This window comes from Xiphophorus couchianus, chromosome 8, assembly GCF_001444195.1.
Source record: "Xiphophorus couchianus chromosome 8, X_couchianus-1.0, whole genome shotgun sequence".
Lineage (NCBI taxonomy): Eukaryota > Metazoa > Chordata > Actinopteri > Cyprinodontiformes > Poeciliidae > Xiphophorus > Xiphophorus couchianus.
This window is the reverse complement of record NC_040235.1, coordinates 18,708,476-18,725,708: the sequence shown is the minus strand read 5'-3', so window position 1 is coordinate 18,725,708 and position 17,233 is coordinate 18,708,476. Positions and strand designations below refer to the sequence as shown.

The following is a 17,233-nucleotide window of genomic DNA, read 5'->3' as shown; positions in this document are numbered from 1 at the left end:
GTCTTAGTATAAATCAATCTCTTCTGTGAGGTTTGTTAGAGAACATCTCTTTACAAACAGCATCATGACGATAAGGAACACAGCAGACAACTCAGAGATAAACATGGGGAGAACTTTAAGGCAGATAAGCATGAAAATCACACATGCCACTCATTGTTCAACCCACCATCTGCAAATGGAATGACTTTGGCTGAACTACCAGCCTACCAACACATGGCATTTCACCAAAACAAAGAAAGGGGAGCGTTATGAAGCTGCCAAGAGTCCCTATGGTAACTCTGAAGGGACCTCAGGGATTCATGGCTCAGGTGGTGAGAATCCAATAACAAGACAAGGACTAATCAAGCACTCCAGAAATTTGGCCCTTGTTGTGGAGATTGTGGAAATGTTGAAAGAAAGTCAAAATAATTCCCCTCTGCAGTTCTTTTTTTGTTTGTTTGTTTGTTTTTAGCCTATTTGCCCTGTGTGTGGCAGAAAACTAGCATCTTAAACATTCTGGCCCCTGTCAGAAATAGTAGTGAAAGTATCATGCTTTGGGGAAGTTTCTACAGAAGCTGGTCAGAGTTAATGAGAAGATGGATAGAGGCAAACTGGAATTTCAGAGACCTAAATTTAACTGAGATACTTTTTGGACTAAGATTAAACATTTCTAAAAAGAATACTGGCGCCACAGATGGTGGGTAAATATCAAAAAAGATTTGCAGCCGTAATTACAACAAAAGTTTTTTCTACAAACCTATTAAATTAGGAGTCTGCATGCACTTGCACTTCATATTTCTAAGAAGTTTTGTTAAAACATTTTTTGAAAACTTGCTATCATTTTCTTTCCTCCTTACAATTGTTAATTTATGTTGATCTATCGCAACAAAACCTAATCAAACAGAATAACATTTGTGGTTGTAATGTGACAAAATGTGAAAAAGTTATATGGGTAGATGCTGTGCTAACAACAAACTGAATGGGGGATTAGAGTTACGCATGTTAAATTGATTTGTTGCGTCTGGAACAAGTAGAGTCAAAACATGTCTAAGCAACGTCATCGCTATTGATTCTGACTTTGCCGGTAGATCAAATTAAATTAATACTAAAAGGAAACTAGATCACACAGTGAGATATTTTTAGTCCGCACATGCTAGATTTGGCTCAGTAAAATTGCTAAAGTGACATTTTAGAGTCGGTTGAAGGTTACAGAGTAATTTTTGCTGCACATTTTCCCCTACCTCTCTTCTATTCGTAACTGTGGAAATACTGTCAGGTTCTCAACTTGGAAGCTTGAGTAGAGGCAGTAACTAAAATCAGTCATACTGTAACAGATTTATTCCAAAGATAGTCAGAGTGTTGGCAAGTTGGCATCTCAGTGAAGAGCAGAGGAAGAAAATGCAACTTAAGGCCTAGAAATGTTTTTTAAGAGACAGAGCAGGGAAGATGGGTGAGTACTGAAAAAAATGTGAAGACAGACCGAGATAATGAGTCAGACAAGTGCTTTAAAAACATTAACGCACCCTTCTCAAGACAAGCAATGAACTGGTAAAGAGTAGTGAGAAAACCTGGGCAAATAATTTGCTTGAGGAGTCCAAGTAGAGCGATCAACACACACAATCATGCGCACATACAATTTCACACACACATTACTTCGTTCAGTAGGTTGTTACAGGTTGAACATTCACAGTCCTCCTGGTGGTCTTGAGGCTTTGATGGGTTTTTTTTTTGTGTGGAGAGTTTTATACCTTGAGAGATATTTTCGCTGCTTGAAATCTTATCATGTGTCCATTGTTGCTTCAATGAAACAGAATGAAAAGTAAAAAATTATATTCAATTAAGACGACATATACCACCTCATTACCAACCACATTATTGGGATTCACTTGAGTACCTTTCTTGTCTGTCAATTACATCTAAAAACACATATGGTTGACATGACATGCCACCCAGAGTGTTGGGGGGGAAACTATAAATACTTGTACAAAAGCCAAAAACTTTCAGGAAGCAATATGTTGTTTTTACTCTGAACGTTTTGGATTCATAGACTGGTTAATTTTAAATGAGACTTTTAACACTCGTTGAAACACAGCTTGAGATTTACAAAGGACTTATTGGAGTCACAAAAACAATACTAAAAAAAAAGTTTTCCTTATTTTTTTGCCTTAGAGCCATCTTAGACTGAATGTGAAATGCACAATTGGTACAACCTGAACAGAACTGCTTTACATTGATGGCATATTGTTTAAAAATTTATTTAAAAAATACATGTTTTTAGACAACAAAATATCAGTGAGGAACAAATCTATCTTTGTTTTGACTCTTATTTTTACACTTAGGTACATGAAAAGGTCTAAGCATTTTAGTAGAACAATTTTCTAAGGGTTCAATTCAATTCAATTCAATTAAGTTCAATTCAGTTCAGTTCAGTTCAATTCAATCCAATCCAATCCAATCCAATCCAATCCAATTCAACCCAGTTCAACTCAATTTAATTTAATTTAATTTAATTTAATTTAATTTAATTTAATTTAATTTAATTTAATTTAATTTAATTATAAAGCCAGGATTTACAACAGATGCTTCAAACACTAGAAAGAAACTAAAATTCATATGCAGAAATATCAAGCCAATTCATTTCAGTCATGCAGACTGATTGAAACTCAACTGCATTCCCATTCGATCATAGAAGGATGAGTCTGAGGCTGCTATCCAGGCATGAACTATAACTGCTTACAACTTTCTTTCAACAATTTCTTTTTTTTTTTGGCCACTCTTTTGTTAAGGTCATTTTGTATGTTGCATGGGTAGTAGTTGTGCTGTCAAATGAATCCCCAACATGAGCAGTGGCCCTGCACTCTTCCAGTTACCGTGCACCTTTTGACTGCTTCTCTGATTAATGCCTTTCTTGTCAGGCCTGTCAGTTCAGGTGGGCGCTTATGTGTTGGTGGATTTGCAGCTGTGCAGCACTCTTTCCATTTGCAGATGACAGATTGAATAGTTCCTTGAATGAGTGTTAGCTCTGCTTTAAACTTCTTCAAAAAGTTATCTCTAACTTTTCCGCTGTGTTTACTGATCTACATGATGCGGTCTGTTGATCAGAGTTCTCTATCAGACCTTTGCAACTTTTACGGCACAAGTGTTTATTCTGAGAAATAATTGCACAGAGTTGGACTTTATATAATCATTTTGCTTCATCTAAAAACATTTTGTCACAGTAAATTTTATTTAGGGGTACTAAGTTATAAAGAGGGCTGAAAAAACAAGTGCTATGATTCAAATTTTAACTTAGAACAAAAAAGTCAATGTGCGCTCTTCCTTCCACTTGTGAAATGCAATTACAGCACTGTAATTGCACATACTGTATGTCTTATTGAATATCTTAATAAAACACAATAAAGTTTGTGTGTAACACATGCACATGAAAAAAGTGAAAGGTGAGCATGAATATTTTTGCAAAGGCCCATTTGTGTTAATTACAAAGAGAAGAAAAGGACTCACATTCACTAATTTTACTGAAAAACTATGTATAGTTGCAAAACAAAATCACTATTGTATTCACAGTAAATTATTACATATTTAGATTAATTATAGAAAATATGTGGAAAGAATTACAAACTAAAGAGCAGCCCAAATAGTATCAGATATTAAGGAAAGGGATATAAATCGCTACCAGGGCTCACAGTACATAAAGCCTCCACAAAAGAGAGTCAGTCTGAGCAGTCTGAGCTTGAGAGAGACAGAGTGACCTTGACAAAGCAGAAATGTTTCTATAAAAAGACGAAGTTTATTCAGGTAGGAATGAATATGCCCATGTCAGCAACACTGCTGCCTATTATTCTTAAGTTCAGCATGATTCAGAGCCTGATCGCAAGACAACAACGTCTTATGATGGAGGCTGTTCATATTTTCAGGGAGATCCAACTCTGTGGCTGTCCCTTAGTCTCTCTGACTGAGCATGTGCAGAGAGGCACTGCAGTGCTGCACTGTGAGAAGAGACAGACAGAGGAGATGCGAGTTCCCATTGCTGTCCCATGTGTGCAAAAGAATTTAGAGAATAAAATAACATTTTTGTGGGTAGTCTGCTGCTGCAGGGCTCTATGGTGAGGAATCTGTTAAGCATGAAAGGGTTCGCATCAATGTCAGCAACCCACAAGACAGTGAATCATTTTTCATGGAACGTCTTCTAATTTACCAGTGCATGAGAAGATGTGTTGTTCTCAGAGTGTTTAGTATAGTAAGGCAGTTCAGGTGAAATAATTTCCACCTTTCTTCAGTGTTAACTTTCTACTCTTACAAATAACTCAATAAGCTCCTTAATCAAGACACACAACCAATAGATCTTGTTTATTCCCCATGTAAAACACAATCCTGCAACATCCCTTCTTTAATTGCTTTTCTATCAAATCTCATTTAGAGCTGATTGTTGCCTCAGTTTTATAGATCCTCTGCATTAGAATAGAATTCAACTTTATTGTCATTTACACTTATTTAAATAAAAAAAGGTGGCATAAACAACTCCTGGATGATTGATAAAAACTAATTCCTGAAATTGTTAGAAAGATGGTTACACTTTAAAAAAAAACATTTCTAAAAGCAAGTTCATCATCAATAAAGGAAAAAAGCATGGAAAACGTGTTTTGCTCTACTTATGGCCAAAAATCTAATAAGCAGATTAGAATAACTGATTCTTTGACATCATAAGTGAATTATTCACATATCACAGATTATAATTGTATCTGTTTGTTGCAAAATATGTGAGTTGTATCTCCTCTGTCCTCTTGCTTTGATGCAGTATCTGTGCTCAACAGTATTAGATTGTTTGTTGCAGGCATGATCTCTCCCTGCCTGCTGAGGCTGCTGAGGCATCATCAGAACAGGTGGAACGTAAACGGCACAGCATGTGCACCTCACAGTCGTGACGCAGGCTGATATTTCTAAAAAAGCTGTCATCCATTTTGTGGGCAATGATGACGGTAGTGGCGAAAGACGGTGTGGTGGTGGTGGTGGTGGTGGTGGGGGGGGGGGAGAGATCTGTTGGTCGAAAGGGCCATCAAGTGGCCAGAAGCTGAAGTGCAGCCCTTCAGAGCAGAGCTGGAGCGGATAGTACAGTAGAAGTAGTAGTAGAGGATCTGTTGTAATGAAGCCAGCAGACCGGAGAAACACTGCTTTCTCTTGCACTGAGAACGGTAACGCTTCACTAGGCCCTTTGAGGTGGACTCGAGGTGTCATTTTCTGCCCAATGATTCTCCAAGAGGTACAATTCCCAGTCTTCAAGAATATATATCTTGTAATTGGATCCATTTTATTACCTTTTCCTTGTATAGACACCAACTAATGTTGTGTCACTAATGTCCCAGTGTAACTGCTCTTCCAGAAAAAAAAAAAAAAAAAAGAGCAGATGTAAGTGACACCACAGTCATCTTGTTTCATAAGGATATCTTTTACAGACTCCTCAGTAGTTCTGCTGTAATGCCATCCTGTGTCCTTTAGAAACTGAAGAACTCTTTGAGTTCTGCAAGCACAAGTAAACACTACAGGTGCCCCAGCGGGGCCAGACTCAGGTCAAGGTAACTCATGAATAAGGTCAGCAGTATGAGAGGTTTAATGCCACACCTCATAGGTACCTTGACCCAGTTAATGAGTGAGTTTAAAGGTGGATTGGCAGAGCCTGAAAATAACAATGTGTTTACTGCTGATCACTACGCGGCCTAACATGTTGTTAGAATTTGTCAGAATGAGTGAACATGTTTTTCCCCTCAAATCTAAGAGGCAGCTATTAATGAGCAAGCCTTTAATTCATAAATTGGCCATGTAATCAGTTACGTCTCAACATGAAAAGATGAAACATATCCAAAGCAACTGGGATTCAGGCTAAAAATAGTGTGTTTGTCCTGCAGTACTTTAGTAGATATTGTTTTTCTTAGATGCTCAGTTAAATCACAAAGTCTGCTTTTCTCCTTCAACACACAGCTTGGCTTTGTTTGTGATGACTTTGCTGATGTAAATCCCTGGTGTTCTGGCACAGATAATGGAGGTGGATATTCGCTTCATACTTCCAAACATTTGTGAAAATCTGTAATTAAATGTATGTCTTCCAATTTCTGTTTTGTTCATTTAATGAGTAGCTGGTTGAGTTTAGTTGTTTTGGTTATGCTGTCCTTGACATAGTGCTGTGTTGACATAAAATGTGGCTATCTGCCAGGGTGCACAGTCATTTGGGGGGTATTAAATAAAATAAATTGCTTGTCAGATTTGCATTTGCAACAATTTTTGTATCACTTATTTACATATCCAGTCAATAGGATTGGCACATCCCTATGGTGTAAACAGAGTTAGTAGCCTAAAAATGTTTTACTGTGCATAAAATATTCTAGGCTTATGTTTGTATCTAGTTTGGAGCTTATTATTTATTCAATATTTTTGAAAATATACAGGTCAGGGCAGCTGTGGCTACTATCCAGTAGCTTGCCACCATCAGCGTGTGAATGTAGTATGAAGCACGTTAGAGTTCTTATATGTATATTTAATGTATTGATATAATTCAGAGTGTATCTTCTTTTAACAGTAGAAAGACTCAGTTTCTACTATTCCTACTAAATTTATAAGTTACTTAGGAAATGAATTCATATCATTTGTCTGGGTATAATCAATTCAAAGACTGTATTTTTAATTGGGATCTACTAAAATTATCTAATTCATTTTTAAGAACATTGTCATTTGGTAGCAGGGAAATATCTCACCAGTCCACAAATTTTCACTCTGGTTCTCTGCTTGTAAAGAAGTCGGAATTGAAAACTATGTTATTGATCTGCGAGACACTAAATCAGGGGTCCCCAAACTTTCTCCTGTGAGGGCCACATAACTTGTCCCTTCTCTGATGGGGGGCCGGGGTCAGTTTGTAACAGAAAAAGTGTGACGATTGTAAGAGTGCTAAACATAAAAATGTATTGTTTTTCAGAAAGCACAATCAAATAACCTTTTCTGGATTCTTCAGAGAACAAAAGTCAGGAAATAACACTATTTATGAAATAAATAATAACCAAATAACACTGGGTTCTCCACATTAAAAAAAGGGTCAGGGTCAATTAAATGCATGTATAAAATAGTTACTAACTAGTAGTTAATAATAAATAAAGTTCATTACTAAGGAACATTTATTTTATTACAAAAGTCCAACTTATCAAATAAAAATGCACATATATGAAAATACTCTGGTATTGTTCAGGGGGCCGGACCAAATGTGGAGGCGGGCCGCATCTGGCCCGCGGGCCGTAGTTTGGGGACCACTGCACTAAATGGTCTCGGCGTAAATTACGATCTAAATACATCTCGACTTATTTTGCATTTTCTTTTCCAGGTCATCAAATACCTGTCATCTCGTGTCCTGACTCTCCAGCACCAAACTATTCAGGAAGAGGGAATGTTGACCAAACTAAAAACTTTATTGTTCAATCCAAATGTTGTACAAACGCAAATACTTAATTTAGCAGATTCCTTTGCCGTTCTTAGGCAACAGTAATATTTTCTATTGTAGTTTACTTCATTTTTGGTTAAGCACCTATTATTTTCTTGCATTTTTCTTTTTTATTTTTGCATTTCTTCCGCTACTGGCTTTGTTTTTTTGTGGCTTACTGAAGCACTTTTTCGCCCTGCATTGTGTGCCGTTGAGGCACACCAGCACGAAAGCAATACTCTTTTTTTTATTGTGGTTTCTTGCGGTATAATAAATCTAATAATTACCTTTTCTGACCAATTTTGTTCATTGTTCATCACTGTTTTACGTCGCTATACTGAAACGTATTACCTAGTAGCGTATTCACAGCCGCGCGAGGGCAGCAAAGATTATGACGCACTATAATAACATGAGCGCGTGCTTATACGCGCTGGTCTGCCAGAGCTGCTCTCACTATATTTTTTTTTTTCCTTTGACAGTTTCCTCATACTGAAGATTTGTTTGTTTGTTACCGTGTCACCCAAACGGTTTAGCTTCGCGTCTACAGTTTTTTCAAGTATTTTCTAGCATGTCCGATATACTTTTTTTTTTGTTGTTATTTTACATAATTTTTATATGTGATATTAATGTGGAAGTTTTGGTGGCTACATCAAAAGAATTAGGAAACATCTGAGGCTCTTTGTGGGAGATTCACCATCCCTGGGTGAATGGGAGGGTCTGCCTGCCTCCTTCCTAACCTCACCCGCTGAAGTTAAAGCTGAGAGGAGGCAGTCACTCCAAGCGTGGACAGTCGACAGACCGACGTCATGCTGCTGCAGCCCAACAGGAGCCCTCTCCTGCTCACCGTCACCTGCATGTGTTTCTCGGGAGCTTTGCTTTGGTCTTACCAGGAAGAGGATGCCAGTGAGGGGTAACTGTTTTCATTATCAGTTTTAAACAAACAGAGAAGAAAAATATATTCAACTCGGTTCAAAATTTTGTATATATATATATATATATATATATATATATATATATGTTTTCTTTTCCAGGGAAAAATGCACTGAGAATAATATTTCAACTACAAAGTATCCCTGCGTGAAGTCGACCGGAGAAGTTACGACATGTTACAGGTACACCAAGTTAAATTTATGCACTAAAAGTAGGAAACAGGAAAGCTGCAGTGTTGCAAGATGTTAATCTTAAATCTGTTGTAATAAATCAAATTACCAATTAGCTTGGTTGTTAAAATGAAATAGCATTCTAAGTCTGAAATATCAAAATTTTATATATGCCTCAAGAAACAATAAAGGGCAATATCGACAAAAAAAACAATTAGAGAAGAGTATGTTTGCTTTTTAATTGTTTCTAGTGAACAGATTCTTCCTGAATTTTATTAGCACAATCCATTAAACCTACATGCTTTGTAGATTCACCTATTGTTTGGAGCTGTATTTACATATGAAAATAGATGGATACCTCCACTAGAAACCTTGTTATCATTATCCTGTGCCATGACACTACAGAGTTTCTAAACAATATGGATTAATCTCCTGTCTGAGGCTACAGATCAATTTGTTAGTAGCTAATCTCTCCTTTCTGCTCAGCCTTCCAGGCATAATGAAAACTTACTGCTAATTTTATAAAGTTATTGTTTGTAAGAAATACTTGGAACTCCACTGACCTCATGGAAAAGTTCATGGTTTAAAATTACTCCCATGTGACAAACAGTATGGATTTTGTATAAAGTAACACAATTAAACAAGCATATTGCTACTCATGTTTGGAAAGAAGCTGTCCAGAAAGATGGATCATTTAACTAAAACAAAAACTGCAGAAGCGCTACTGTAACATCTCCAAACCACTTCTTAACATTAGCCTTGATTATAAACTTTTGAGGGTGCTTTAACCTTGTTTGGGGTGACTGATGGCTCAAATGGAATGGGATACGCCATTTATAGACTCATTGTGATTTATATTAAAGGCAAGTGTGTTTTCTCTTCAGAAACACAATCATAAAACTTAGTTAGGGAGCAAATTTCAAACATGTCTCGAAGATCCTAATTTACAACAAATCAATGTTGTCAAGTCCCATTTAAGGAAAGATTTGTTAAGCTAAAAATCCGACAGATTCTTGGGTATCTCATGAAAGAAACTGACTTTTAAAGGTTTTGCTTTGCATTGCTCGACCAACCTCTGTCCTTGGTTAAGTGACATCCTGTTTGATCTTCTCATCTTAAACACACTCTTGACATAATGATGTTGTTTTATGGTTATTGGCTGCAGCTGCAAATTGTTTCCCACACTGTTTATTTAAAGAAGAAAAATTGCTTCAGCTAAAAGCCATGATAATGTCTCCCAGAGTGCATTTCAGGTCACCTGCGCAGTGTGAGCTGAAGACTAACCCAGCAATCCCTTGCAACATCAGTTAAACGAGTCTCATACATGGCTCCAAAAACCATAAAGCGTGCCTTGAATTTGATTACATCAATCTGGAAATTCTATACTGCCTGTTTCTGTACCAGAGCTAATGTGACTTGCCGCAACATGATTTAAGCTGGCATACCTATGATGCTTAAAAAATATATACCGTACTTATGGTCTTCATTAGCTTGGGTATATATAATTGCATAATACCTATCAAATACCTAAGTTATACCCAGATATATAACCAGAAATGTTTACATTTTGGTACATTACAACCATAAATGCCAGTGCTGGTGTATTTTATACACCAACCCAAATGGCCAAAAATTGGTTCATGGTTTTACACTTTTAACCAAATAAAGTAGCAAGTATTACAAGCTTTTGACACCCCTGAATGAAATCCAGTGCAACCAATGATATTCAGAAGTCACCTAATTAGTAAACAGTGTGCACCTGATTCTGTATAAATCCAACTGTTCTGTGAAGAGCTAAGATATTTATTAGAGAGCATTACTGGGTATTTCACAACTACTCACCAAACAAAATATGACCATCCATCTTAGCTAACCGGCTAAGTACAGTCCAAAAAACTTGCATTTTTGCACCAAAAGATGCTTCTTTGTAGCATTGATTCAGAAAAGCTGCATATAGGAATGCTACGCTTTTATACACTCATTTACTGTGGTGTATCAAAAAAATTACACAAAAGAAATGCATCAGAGTTTACAGTTGTAATGTGACAACATTTGAATAAATACAAGAGGCATGAATACTTTTGCAAGGCATTGTTTATTGCAGACCTTTTTTTCTGAGGAGGAAGGCAAAGATGTTTGTCATTGTTTTTCGTCACTCAGCAGTTCAGGTTAAGAAACTGAATTTATTTGATTTTCTTTGCATTTTCATTTCTTTGATAAATCTGGTTTAGTAGTCTTAAACAGACAGCACAAAAGACACATACTGTGCTATGCATTATGCAACCATGTGCAGAGCTTAAGGTTTCATTCTGGTGCTATTTATCATGTTGTGAAAGGAAGCAGAGGAGACACCAGAGACTGGTGCCAACTCAGGCCGTCTCTTTTTGACTCTTTCACTTATTCCACATAGAGATTGTTTTGTTTGGTTTCTTTGTTTTAAAGGCCTAATGTGCCAGTATTGAGCATTTTCAGCCTGCAGACTCTGTGCCTGCATTCACAGCTCTAAAGATCACGGAGGTAAATGTGTTTGGCTCAAAAGTGAAATGTAAAAAAAGAAGAGGAAACTTGTAGGTTTTCTGTTCCAAACCTACTTAAATCACAAATTCCTGTGATTGCAACATTATACTTTGCTTAAAACCAGTGACGGGTTTGATTAAGATGATAAGCTGTGAGCTGCTTGTCCCACTTTGGCAATGTTTTCTGAGCTGAGTCCTGCTGCGTTTTTGCAATGAATTGCCCAGAGATCAGTTATGATCATTATTTCCAGGAGTGTGGCTTATCTGCATAAAGATTTTTGTTTCTGTTCTTTTCTTTGTCGGTCTGCTGGTAATTGTTTGCTATGTTAACGATATATTTTTTTCTCATAATGTATTTTTCCAAAACCGCAGTCCCTGCTCCATGAACCCATAACATTCTAGGTCCAGAGAACCTTTTCATAACAAAAAGCAGGATTAAAGGAATTACTGAATAGGATAGATGGCTGTGGTAAGAGTAACACTTGATCTGAATCCAGGTTTAAAATTCGCTGGCCTTCAAATTCACCTTAGTATTTATCCAGTTAACTAAATAAAATTTTTTCAGAAATATGGAAAATACACCTCAAAGACTTGCTGATAAAAAGCAGCAAGTCTTTGCAATTTTATTGCATCTTTTTAGGCTGGTTCCCAAGCCTCTGACAATCCAAGATGAGAGCCAGATCCAGTGTGTTAACCATCTTCTGGATGGAGGGACATTAATAATCTTTGTTTATATTTATATTTCTCCTGTGACAAGAATGTATGAAACAGTGATTTCACTGGCTTGATTTATTATGTATACGCTGTCAGCTTTAACCATCTTGGAAGAAAAACAAAACAGAACACAGTCAAAGTCAAACTTTTCTGTGTGTACTTCAGTGACAATTGCATTAAAGTTGTAAGTGGCATGTGTAATTCTTAAGCTGATACTTTTTTAATTGTTACTACATATTTTTTATGCTTATTTGGTTTCTTTCTCATAGCAACAACTCTTAGGAAAGTCGTTTTTAAGGTGTAAGAAGCTGTGACAACCTTTTATTGGACAAGTTCCACATTGAAACATTATAGTAGGCTAATGCATACATTCTTGTTCCTTACCATTTCATTTTAATGCAAAGAACAGCAGTAGCAGTTCTTTGTCAGTGTTTGCTTTTAATCTAATTGTTGCTTTTCGGTTAACTTGCTGTACTTTAGAAATTTGTTAAAGAAATGTAGTTGTTGATTTAAACAGAGAGAGAGTGCCATAAAGTTCCAGTAGAGTTATCACTTAAAACAGGCTATTCCTCTTGGCCACAAGGCCTGAACCTTCTTTTGTTTCCTTTGGTTTCATAAAATCTGTTTTTAACATTAGATTAAAATTTATTCCACACCTTGGAATAGCTGTCTCAGCAGGACTTCCTTCCAGTGTACCAATTCAAATATATTTCTGCATGAAAATCTATGTAGTTTTTTTTTTTTTGACATCATCATTCCTCCAGTGATCATTACTCTATAAAAGACATTTTGGCAATTCTGAAGGAGTTTAGCATGCCCCAGTTAGAATGCTTATTACTCTCTTGGTCTACTACTTGTCTGACGATGATATAAATGTTCTGGATGGAAAAGAAGAGTGGGACTATTCACAGCATATATCTGTCATAATTTAAAAGAGCTTTTTTTGTTGAAAAAACATGTCTTTATGCAGCTCCTCACATCATGATATTACAAAACAAACCTTTATCTAGCCTCATTAAGCTTCTCCTTAATGAAGAATAAGCTATATAATACATTACAGTCATTCAAAAAGGTCTATTGTAAATTTTGCAACTGAAGTGTTTTATGTTGTCATAAGGGACGTTAGAAAATAATTTAATATTTATAGAGATGGTGGTTTGAATTGGGCTTTGATATTAATTGTTATTGCCATATTTATAACACATTAATACTTAATCCCAAGGATTTTTTATTGCACTGCCAGAATCAAGCTTCCTGAAACACTCTGAAAAGATACAAACGAGTCACTTTTTTTTTTTTAAGTAAAAATTACCGAGTTAAAAACATTTCAAAAACAATAATTTTTTACGATTAGGTCAGCATCTTGCCTGAGGAAAGAACATAAAATTAGCCCAAGCTATTTCTCAATAAACCATAAAAGAAAACAGTCTTTGAGGATTAATCTTTATTAGTAGACATTATGGAGATAAATACTAAAAGTCATGCCAATCTTAAATACCTTTAATGATTTACAGCAGCCGGTTGAGATTTTGATTTCTCTGACTTTATCAGAAAAGCATTTAAAAAGTGTGGAGAAGGAAAGTTGGTATAATTTTGATATCTGTTGAGGCATTTCTAATAATAAAATACAATAACAGTTCACCACTTTAAGGAACTATGTTTGGAATAAGTGACTGACTATGTATAGAAATACCTCACAAAGAGAAACCACGTCTTTGATATGATGCATAATGTCTTGTCAGAAAAAAGCAGCTTCAACATCTGTTTTCTATCAATGGTCAGAAAGAGGATATGAAGGCTTTCAACTGGAGTGCTTTGCTTATGTGGAGAGTGTACTGTGGATTTAAGGAGTTGACATGAACATTTGGTTTTGCTCCTCAGTGACAGCTCCCACACAGTTAAACATTAAAGGGATGTACAGTCACAAAAGAGGAGGTCAGCTGTTGTGACAGCCGATCTCATTCTGTCTGATTTAAAACCTGCTGTGATTTAAGTAGGAGATTATTTTAAAAGTCCAGCCTTCAAGAAAAAGTTTCAAACCTTGTTAACCATGTCTATAAAATGTATTTTAACAGAGGATTATAAGCACAACAGAAGATTATAAGCACAAATTTATTGTGTACCCAATGAATTTCAAAAACTAGAGTTGAGCACACAAGTCTGAAGTCATGATTCTTTGCCTAGTTTGTAAAATTAGAACATTTTAAATGTGCAAGCTCAAATATGTGGATGCATACCCATTAATATTTTGTTAAATGTACTTTAGCAAGTTGCATCTTTACCAATTCCCTCTGGCAACCAATAGCAAGCAATCTCCTTTCATGATTCTGGCTTAATATTTGACTACTTTTTGCTAGAGTTAGTAGAGTTCATTCAACTCCGCAAATCAGCAGTATAGATTAGCTTAGCATTTGTGCCCAATATCCAAACTGTTTCCATCAAAAGATATTGAATTGCTTGGGATTTTCAGGAATTGGTCAGGAGCCCCCATCATCATTGAGGCAGTCAAAAAGTTGATTAATTTTACTGTTTAGCCACATCATGTGGTCATTGCTGTAAGTGGTCAAGATGCACTGCACCAAGAAGATGGAATATTAAAGGAGGATCAGCAAGGACATTGCTAGCAGACTGTTTGATGTAATTGGGTTCAACAGGACAATGATCTCAAACACACCCCAAAAATGTCTTTGGGGTGTGTTTTTAATTCAGGTCTGTCCCAGTAAACTAACCAGCAAACTTTTTGTAACCCCCCACTCTTCCCGTAAAAACTCCACCATTTTTTCCAAGAAGAGGAGGGGTTACATAAAGTCAATGGTTGACGTACAACTTCCTATGGGGTGTCTAACTAAATATTTGTCAGGATTTATTTACATACTTGACAAAGTGGATTTTTTTATTTACATGTCCATAATTTATAATTTCAATGTTTTTTTGTAATCTTTGTCAAAACGAACAAAAGAAATATTTGGTTCACTATGAGTTTTTTTTTAGAGAAACATTCTTGTTTTGGGAAAAAATTCACTGCTTTATGAAGGTTTAGTTACCTTGAAATCAGTAGACCTTTTTTAAAAAGTCAAGGATAGAGCAGGGATCATATTTGTGGTGAAAAGAAGCCACAGTCTACAGTTTAAGGAAAACTGTGGTTGAACACAGTGGTTTTGTGTGACAGATTCATACATTATCCCCATCCTTTAGAGAAGATTTATAACTTCTCTGTCTGCTGAAACAACTGACACAGTAGTATATGTTGGAAGGAGTGTCTGCCTGCCTCAGCACATTATCATGGCTGTGAAGTCATTAGTTCATTAATAGCCTATATGAAGGCTGGTGGACTACACACATTACTAATTTTGATCTCTGTAGTTACAATATTTTTAGACTGAAACTTTTAATGGACAGTATTGTCGTTTTTTCATTGATTTGCTTGAAGAGGAGAATTTGAAGATTCTTTTTCTTGAGATTGAAAAGTGAATCTTAAAGCAGCTTAGTGGTGTTGTAAATGTGCTTGTTGCTTTCTGCTATGCATATAGTTACAATCAGGCTATAGTGTGCCTTACTTTTGAGTCTGGTTATTTTTGCTCATCGAAAGTTTTGATGATTTATCTCTTGTGTCTACCTATGTGCATGTCCCACTTTTAAAAATACTTTTGTACAGGTGTTAATATTTGCACCTGCACATGCAGTTCTTGGATTTAGACCTACATTTTAACTTAGAAAAAGCTATTATTATAACACACCCCTTTAATCTGACTTTAAATCTGAAACAATATTTAGATTTTTGGTACAGCAGTTTATTTGGCTATCTGTTGCAAAATTATTTGTAAATTATAAACATCATTTTTGGGTATCAAAAATTAGTTGAGCCAAATGGTTTTCAGTTAATTTTGCAAGACTTTTTTGTTTAGCATTAATATTCAGGGTTCCTACAATGGAAATCTTTAGACAACATGTCCATCTGTCCATTTGTCACTCACTATGGTATTTTGCAACTTCCCCACTCAAAGTCTGACCCCTGTAAAAGAATCTGCCATAAACGTTTTGTCTAAAAGGGGTGCTATTTTGTAGTCTACTTTTAGCATGAAATTAGATTCTACTATACACTGAGTGGGAAGTAGCTCTTTAGTCATACTGAGTTAAAGACCTTAAGCCCCTCACAGTCCTAGCTTGATGCTCAGGAAGAGTGAGGCAGATATCATGGTTGAACAATGAGGATTCGATGGGGGTGTCCCGTCCCCACACACAAAAAAAACGTGTAAAATCGCGTATGTGACCCCGCCAGGACCATGCACATGGTAAAAAGGGCACACGGGGTCCTCTTAGGACTGCAGGGAGGGTTAAAAGATGAACCAGCAACTCATTCTTCCTCTGCTCTAAGTTAGATATCATGGAGTGTAAAATATTATGTTCAAAGCAGGGGAGGACATAATAGTGTTAAAGAGCATTCTCTGGTGATTCATGTACAGCACAAACACAATCAAAAACCCTGTCTCTTCAGCCATATGGATTTTTTTATTACTCCTAATTTATTTTTTAACAGAAATCTGAATTTTAAATCCTTTCACTATATCATATTCTTATTATACAGTCCACTATGTTACGAATAACAAATGAGAGACCTTTTTCTATTGCTTTGCTTTTGTGTGTTTATTTTTAGAAACATAATTTTGTCTTCAAATGTTCCGATTCTTATCAAACTGTTTTGGCATCACAATATAGAAAGTGTAATTTGATTTTTTTTTTTTTCACTTGCTGCTTTGTCTCATCTGTTTGCATTTCGGAAATGTTCTGATAATAAAACATGTTTTTCCATAGAGATTAAAATGCTTCCCAGCATGCCTTACAGCCAGGAGTTTTTTCAGCATTTTCAACCTCAGACTTAAGGTATAAATTATCTGGAGGAATTGTTTGAAATATTCAACATGCAGACACTTCTGTAGAAAGGTATTACGGATGTAATGGATTAGGAGCTGTGTCTCTGCTTTTTCCTGCTGAATATCTGTTTCCACTGTTCTGACCATGATATATGCTTGGAAACCACTTAAAGGTCATACAACTTGCACAAAATGATTTGTAAGATCTGGCTGATCATTTTAAGACCTTCCATGCCCTGTTTCACATTCAGCTTAAACCTTTAAAGTCACGGGCACTTATCCTTACTTTAAATTACTACTCAACATTTTTTTAAGGTATTTTGGTTTCTGAAAAACCCACTCTTGTTTCTTTTGGCTGACTCTCCCAAAACCATCTGTTTCTTTCCATCAAGAACTGTTGTGTGGTCACGTTTTGGTCATGCTATGGTTTTGCAGTGGTTAGGTGATGCAGTGATAAGTAGTATTCAGACTGCGGTTTTTCTGCCTCTGAGCTCTTACTCTGTACATCCAAGACTATTTCTTTGTTGCTTTTAGCTTTTTCTTTTAGTCTACTATTAGGCCTTTTATTAGAAACACATTGAACTATAGTTACAATTG

The 17,233-nt window shown here is 36.1% G+C and overlaps 1 protein-coding gene across 2 annotated transcripts in view; it reads left to right on the top strand.

Moving 5' to 3' along the window:
- The first annotated feature begins 7,885 nt into the window (after positions 1–7,885).
- Positions 7,886–17,233, top strand: part of ccbe1 (collagen and calcium binding EGF domains 1) — a 41,276-nt gene continuing 31,928 nt past the window's right edge. The window contains exons 1-2 of one of the 2 annotated variants that reach the window (XM_028026347.1): positions 7,886–8,345; positions 8,467–8,547. In XM_028026347.1, coding sequence (XP_027882148.1) covers positions 8,242–8,345; positions 8,467–8,547 — 185 coding nt within the window. In that variant the 5' untranslated portion in view covers positions 7,886–8,241. The remainder of the gene's footprint in view (positions 8,346–8,466; positions 8,548–17,233) is intronic. The other variant, XM_028026346.1, reaches the window with a different exon arrangement.